Genomic DNA, 7,826 nt, shown 5'->3' on the forward strand with positions numbered 1-7,826 from the left:
AGGACAGAAGAAGAGTGATGGAAGAGAGGAACTTGCAGTGAAGGAGAAGAAAGCACCCACCAGCAAGAAGAATAAATGATTCAGGTTCTGTTTCTACCGGAGATGAGAGGAGAATCTGAAACCCATTAAACACAATATGACACACTCTACTTTCTGCCTGCAGAATTATTACACACACTCCAAGATGTCAAACGTGTTATTCATGTACCCAGTGCATCATTTATTGAAACAATCAGCATGTCAGAGTGAAGCTAAAAGTCAAATGAACAGAGTTGGCCAAACAGCTCAGATCAGTAGACTCACAGTGTTAGTAGTTTTACTGATGTAAACTTCTTACTTTCATCAAAGTCCTTATCAGCGGGAAAACAATGTGCAAACAGTATGGTGTATGTGCATGGTGCTTAACATCACAAGATTATTTTGGGTGCTTGATCTAAAAGACAACATAGTTAATGTGTTTGACCCATATGTTAGAAGTAATAAACATCAGATACATTTACATGAAATCAATTAAAACAAACAAAAGCCCCTCCAATTCCCTTCCCTCTTTCTAGCTCTACTCCTCATTGCGTTCCTCCTCTAGCCCCTCCTGATTGGCAGACGAAGCAAACGGGACGGGGTCCAACTCTAATAGTACTTTCCTCTTTCTGAGGGCGTGGTTTACCTGCTCCCGCTCCTGGAGGAGAGAAGGATGTAATAACATACAACATAGTTCCAGCCATTACAATTGGCCTGATTTTATGCCGTATAGATGAAAAGTCAGTACCAAGTCAGTGCGTGTGTGTGTGTGTACCTGGGCTGTGAGAGTCCATCGCTGAAGAGAGAGACGTGTCAGCGCAGGTAGATGAGGAAAAGCAGAGAGCAGGGTTGGCAGCCAGGTCAGGGGTGAGGGGTTGGATGTCAGGAGTGAGGGTTTAGAGGTCAGGGGTCGCAGACTAAGGTCCAGCTCCTCCAGTGAGCCCAGCCCCCCCTCTCCTAGCAACCCACACCACCCCTCCTCCCCCACCCCTCCATTATAGGACAGGTCCAACACACGCAGAGAGGACAGAACGCCACGCTTACATACCACAGCTAGGGACAGAAGGAAAGATTATTAGACTCACCTGTATTTGTGTCAGTAGGTGTGTATAGAGTGTGTGATAGTGTGTATGCATGTGTGTACCCAGATGAAGCAGGTCGTCAGTGGTGAGGTCACAGCTGCTAAGGCGGAGCTCCTGGGTGGCTGACGGCTGCAGAGCTTCCAGTAGCAGTGCCAGACGCCCGCCCACCATCTTACTCCAGGACACATCTATACACTGCAGGTACGGCATAGCTAGAGCTGGAACACACACATACAGAATATTTTATTTGGATTCAGGCAGTCAAACAGAAGCCTCATCTTGAAGTACACTAGACTAGAATAAGAAGCAGCCAGTAATAGTGGAGTACCGAGTGCGCTGAGTGATTCCTGGTTCAGACTGCAGCCATTGAGTGGGAGGAGTTTAATCTGTGACAGCGGGAGGGCGGAAACAATATCACTGACCACACCCCCAACCTCCTTATTGGATGATAGGTCCAGTTCCGTCAGCTCAGTGAGCGAGGGCAGCGCCTGGACTGGAGACAACACACACTCACATTCAAAGGTACGCATCAACTCAAGACATACCACTTCTCTCTCTCTCTCACACACACACACACTCACTGAGGGCCTGTAGGTCTGTGTGTGTGAGGCAGCAGAGGTGCAGGTCCAGGCCGCCCAGATGTGAGAGGAGAGCCAGGTGAGGGGAGAGGAGGGACAGCCCCCCGGCCACACCCTTATTACAGGACAGGTCCAATTGACACAGGGAGCGGAGGCAGTGGAACGAACCACCTGTAGAAAGAGGGGTTGATCAAATTAACAGATCTATGAGGACTGATAGATGAATTAGCCCCTAGACAAACACTAATCGAATGGCCAGTTTCTCTCCCTTATGTGTTTGACTGGCATCTTACCCAACAGGCCGAGGGATTGTGTGGTCAGGCCACAGTCGTGTAGTCGTAGGGTTGTAAGGGAGGGGGTGTGGCTTAGGGAAGGGACTAACCCCCCCAAACCCCACACGCTGCCTTCCCCTGGCTCTGTTTTGGACATGCTGCCTGTGAAAGAAAAACAACATCAAGAAAATCTAAATATCATCTGCAACTAGATCAACTGCCACCAATGCGCCTAATAGGACACATCACTGCACTCTATATTCCTCTGTAAACTGGTCATCTCTGTATACCCGTCGCAAGACCCACTGGTTGACGCTTATTTATAAAACCCTCTTAGGCCTCACTCCCCCCTATCTGAGATATCTACTGCAGCCCTCATCCTCCACATACAACACCCGTTCTGCTAGTCACATTCTGTTAAAGGTCCCCAAAGCACACACACACATTCATGGGTCACTCATCTTTTCAGTTCGCTGCAGCTAGCGACTGGAACGAGCTGCAACAAACACTCAAACTGGACAGTTTTATCTCAATCTCTTCATTCAAAGACTCAATCATGGACACTCTTACTGACAGTTGTGGCTGCTTTGTGTGATGTATTGTTGTCTCTACCTTCTTTTGCCTTCTGTGCTGTTGTCTGTGCCCAATATTTTGTTGTCTGTACCCTGTTTTGTGCAGCTACCATGTTGTGCTGCTGTCATGTGTTGTCATGTTGTGTTGCTGCCATGCTGTTGTTATCTTGTCTCTATTTATGTAGTTTTGTCTTTCTTGTCATGATGTGTGTTGTCCTATATTTTAATTTAATGCATTTTTAATCCCAGCCCCCGTCCCCACAGGAGGCCTTTTTCCTTTTGGTAGGCCGTCATTGTAAAAGCGAATTTTCTCTTAACTGACTTGCCTAGTTAAAAGGTAATTTTTTAAAAATAATAATAAAAAATACAATTATAATAATTGATATATGTATATATACACACAGTATATCACAAAAGTGAGTACACCCCTCACATTTTTGTAAATATTTGAGTATATCTTTTGTGACAACACTGAAGAAATTACACTTTGCTACAATGTAAAGTAGTGTGTGTACAGCTTGTATAACAGTGTAAATTTGCTGTCCCCTCAAAATATATACTCAAATATTTACAAAAATGTGAGGGGTGTACGCACTTTTGTGATATATACACACACACACCACACAGTGGGGCAAAAAAGTATTTAGTCAGCCACCAAGTTCTCCCACTTAAAAATATGAGAGAGGCCTGTAATTTTCATCATAGGTACACTTCAACTATGACAGACAAAATTAGAAAAAAAATTCTCCAGAAAATCACATTGTAGGATTTTTAATGAATTTATTTGCAAATTATGGTGGAAAATAAGTATTTGGTCAATAACAAAAGCTATATACCCTTTGTTGGCAATGACCGAGGTCAAACGTTTTCTGTAAGTCTTCACAAGGTTTTCACACACTGTTGCTGGTATTTTGGCCCATTCCTCCATGCAGATCTCCTCTAGAGCAGTGATGTTTTGGGGCTGTTGCTGGGCAACACGGACTTTCAACTCCCTCCAAAGATTTTCTATGGGGTTGAGATCTGGAGACTGGCTAGGCCACTCCAGGACCTTGAAATGCTTCTTACGAAGCCACTCCTTCGTTGCCCAGGCAGTGTGTTTGGGATCATTGTCATGCTGAAAGACCCAGCCACATTTAATCTTCAATGCCCTTGCTAATAGAAGGAGGTTTTCACTCAAAATCTCACGATACATGGCCCCATTCATTCTTTCCTTTACACAGATCAGTCATCCTGGTCCCTTTGCAGAAAAACAGCCCCAAAGCATGATGTTTCCACCCCCATGCTTCACAGTAGGGATGGTGTTCTTTGGATGCAACTCAGCATTCTTTGTCCTCCAAACACGACGAGTTGAGTTTTTACCAAAAAGTTATATTTTGGTTTCAGAGGAACAGAGGAGCCTCTTAAAGAAGAAGATACAGGTCTGTGAGAGTCAGAAATCTTGCTTGTTTGTAGGTGACCAAATACTTATTTTCCACCATAATTTGCAAATAAATTCATAAAAAAATATAACAATGTGATTTTCTGGATTTTTTCCCCTCATTTTGTCTGTCATAGTTGAAGTGTACCTATTATGAAAATGACAGGTCTCTCTCATTTTTTTAAGTGGGAGAACTTGCACTATTGGTGGCTGACTAAATACTTTTTTGCCCCACTGTATATAAACTGCAACAAATGAGTAAGGGCTGGCCCCCTTTTCAATTTAGGATTGTTGGCTTCTAGCACCCTTTTACTGTTTTTTTATAATAAAAGAGTTGAGCACCGTCCTCTGCGTCGGTCTGTGTGTGGGCCAGGAGAGGGTTGCAAGACGCATCCAACACACACAGTCTGGGGAGAACACTCACTATACCACCTGGGATGAGAGAGAGAGGGGAGAGAGACCTTTCATTTAATCTCGTACAACTTTGTGTTTGTGTGTGTGTCTGTGCATGCATGTGTACGTACCCAGTATAGTAGCGTCAGTTTCAGTGAGCTGGCAGGCCACCAAGTAGAGCTCTCTAAGGGTTGGGTGGAGTTTACCCACAATGCCTTGCAAAGCTGAGCCACCAATACCAGCATTCCAGGACAGGTCCAGAACCTCCAACACCGGAACACACTTCAATGCCTCACCTACACTCACAACACACACAGGCAGTCTGCAAAATTGCCACTAATGTAAAGACACAGTAAGTGTTTAGGTTAGAGTCTCTTTTTAAGCCCCACCCAGAGAAGTGATGTCATCAGCAGTCAGCCTACAGCAGGAGAGCCTGAGGGTTCTGAGTCCACCCACGTTCTGGAGGTGAGAGGTCAATGATCTCAGACATCCTCCAATCAGCTCATTCCATGACAGGTCCATCTCCTCCAATAGAGACAGAGAGGGGAGCAAGGTAGCTGAGAGAGAGAGAGACAGGGTTGGCACAAAAAGATGACACAAACATAATATGACGAGTATGTGCGTGTGTGTCTTGAAATGTACATTTGATTTGTGGATCCAAATAAAGTATTTAAATGTATGGGTGTACTAACCCAGTTCCAGTACATCAGTAGCGGTGAGGTCGCAGTGAGCCAGACTCAAAGTCCTGCTGTCTGCTCTTTTCCCCAGCCTCTTGACAAACACACACACACGACCCCAGCCCATGTCACACACACTCTCTGCTGGGTCAGTTGGGCCAGGAACGACACCTGGGACACAACACAAACACCAAACATATCACATGTTAAGTTATCCTAAGACACAGTACAATGGACTGACTATGGGCACTAAATACTTTTGCTGCTTATTGAGGTTCTCACAGTCCTCTCACCTGCGCCGTCCCTCTCCTCCTCCACCTCTCTGTCCTCAGAAAGCCCTCCACTCTCGGCTTGGCGGGACAGGAAGCGGCCAGACGTTGACTTCCTGTCTGAGGTTGTGCGTTTCCTGCGGATCTGGTTCATGATGAGGTCAAACGGCGAACGTCCCCGCCCCCGCTGGACATCTGGCCAATCACAAACAGACATGATTAGATGCCTAATCAATCCCAAATTGACCCTTACCCTCTACCCCAACCCAGTTCTTGAGAGCTACAGGGTGTGCAGTATTTTGTTCCAGCTCAGGTCTAACACACCTACTCAGTCAAGTGATCAATTGAGTCAAGGACTGACGTATGGCCATAACAACAGATCAATCAGATTTTCCAATCGCATTCCAAACATTTATCATATTTTAATCATCAGTAGGACATAATCAGTTGGCTAGGAGATCAATATTGGAGCCTAGACCTGTATAGGAGCAAAAACATAAAGCAACATACCTGATGATTCCATTCTTCAGTGCAGCTCAGCAACTCAAACAGCTCTGTAACAGCTTATGATCATACGGTGCACAGATCACACACACGTTGACACAGATACCATTTTACATGACAGTTTCTGCCTAGAAGAGGAGCAATACTTCTGTATTCAATCTTTTGAGTAATAGGCCTACCGAATTTAACACTGAAATCTTATTATAAACGCAATCGACCTCCCCCAAAGAAACACAAGCTGCGTGCGTCTTGTCTCTTTTATTGCGAAAAACATTACATTTTTCGGCATTTAAAGTTTAAGATACATACTTTTTGATCCGTGTTATTGCCTGACCGCCGAACTGCGTCTGTCGCAGGTGTAGGCTACTTCAGCTCCAAGTAGAGGCTGTCCTGTACAGATATAGGATCGGCTTGCCGTCCCCAAACCCCCTTCAGCTCAATAAACGCCAAATTGACCTTGGATCAGCGCCTACATTTGCGACTCCTTCGGATATTGTCACTCCGTGTTGACGCGTGGTGTCTCGTGCTCTTCAGGTGCTGTCTTCAGTTCTTTATCACAGCAATTCGCCGCATATTTCTACAATGTTCTACAAGGATTTTAAACCTAACCACTCTGGTAGCCATATGCCGAACTCTAACATTAAATTAACACCAAAAAGCAACTTTTGTTTTCATTACTTACGATATAGCCTAGCCAATTTGGACTTTGTGGCTGTGGTAACGAGTTACAACCATCAGGTGTGCCATTCATCCAGGAAGTAGACTTCGGAACTCCTTTAGTAAACAAAAACGACAGCTTGCAACATAATAAAGATTGAGCTAAAATTATTTTATTCATCTAGGTCAAACAGAGATGATTGAATAACGCTGAAATATTTGGATTGATCAATAAATATTTTATTTATTACAGGATTACATTCATATAATAACTTAATTATCATTATATTTCATATCACCCAATGATAATAATGCTATAAGACTACTCAAAGGAAACATATGTGGACTTTATGTAGCCTACATATTGACTTAATGTAAATATTTAGCCATTTTTTACTGGAAATATGTAAGTACAGTAAAAGATGTTTCCCAAAAATCGAGCAAATAATTCAACTCGATCTCTGCATAAGAGGGTATGAATCTGAAGTGAGACAGTGACAAGGGGCATTGCGAACTCATTTATATACGACAAACACTTTTCCAGGCGTTGTGAGATCTGATTATTTGTGCAACACAACTGCAATTAAGAAGACCTGAAACGCAACTGTATCTTCTCTAACTAACTGTGCTGGATTTGCACAGAGGCCTTCATTGGTAAGATCCTCAGAGGATGGAGGCTACAGCTAAATCAAATCAAATTCATATAGCCCTTCTTACATCAGCTGATATCTCAAAGTGCTGTACAGAAACCCAGCCTAAAACCCCAAACAGCAAGCAATGCAGGTGTAGAAGCATGGTGGCTAGGAAGAACTCCCTAGAAAGGCCAAAACCTAGGAAGAAACCAGGCAATGAGGGGTGGCCAGTCCTCTTCTGGCTATGCCAGGTGGAGATTATAACAGAACATGGCCAGGATGTTCAAATGTTCATAAATGACAAGCAGGGTCAGATAATAATAATCACTGCCTCCCGGGTGGCGCAGTGGTCTAAGGCACTGCATCGCAATGCTAGCTAGCTGTATCGCAGTGCGGCTTGGTTGGGTTGTGTTGTGTTGCATGACTCTCGACCTTCATCTCTCCCGAGCCCGTACGGGAGTTGTAGCGATGAGACAAGATAGTAACTACTAAAAACAATTGGATACTACAAAATTGGGGGTAAAAAAATAAATACAAATAAAATAATAATAATCACAGTAGTTGTCGAGGGTGCAACAAGTCAGCACCTCAGGAGTAAATGTCAGTTGGTTTTTCATAGCAGATCATTGAGAGTATCTCTACCGCTTCTGCTTTTGAGAGTTGATAACAGCAGGTCTGGGACAGGTAGCACGTCCGGTGAACAGGTCAGGGTTCTATAGCCGCAGGCAGAACAGTTGAAACTGGAACAGCAGCAC

At 44.2% G+C, this 7,826-nt stretch overlaps 1 protein-coding gene across 2 annotated transcripts; it reads right to left on the reverse strand.

Moving 5' to 3' along the window:
* Positions 1–194: 194 nt before the first annotated feature.
* Positions 195–6,545, reverse strand: lrrc31 (leucine rich repeat containing 31). Of its 2 annotated transcripts, XM_024374459.2 has the most exons (13): positions 6,092–6,545; positions 5,789–5,841; positions 5,303–5,473; positions 5,025–5,180; positions 4,722–4,889; positions 4,464–4,628; positions 4,282–4,371; positions 1,972–2,112; positions 1,682–1,849; positions 1,429–1,593; positions 1,163–1,318; positions 794–1,071; positions 195–676 (listed from the first exon to the last, which is right to left on the reverse strand). In XM_024374459.2, exons 2-13 carry the CDS (start codon positions 5,799–5,801, stop codon positions 557–559), a joined length of 1,791 nt encoding a protein of 596 aa, XP_024230227.1. In that variant the 5' UTR covers positions 5,802–5,841; positions 6,092–6,545; the 3' UTR covers positions 195–556. The 2 variants fall into 2 exon arrangements, with proteins under 2 accessions (XP_024230227.1, XP_024230228.1); XM_024374460.2 differs by lacking the exon at positions 5,789–5,841.
* Between the last annotated feature and the right edge of the window lie 1,281 nt (positions 6,546–7,826).

This window comes from Oncorhynchus tshawytscha, linkage group LG16 (genome assembly GCF_018296145.1).
Source record: "Oncorhynchus tshawytscha isolate Ot180627B linkage group LG16, Otsh_v2.0, whole genome shotgun sequence".
NCBI lineage: Eukaryota > Metazoa > Chordata > Actinopteri > Salmoniformes > Salmonidae > Oncorhynchus > Oncorhynchus tshawytscha.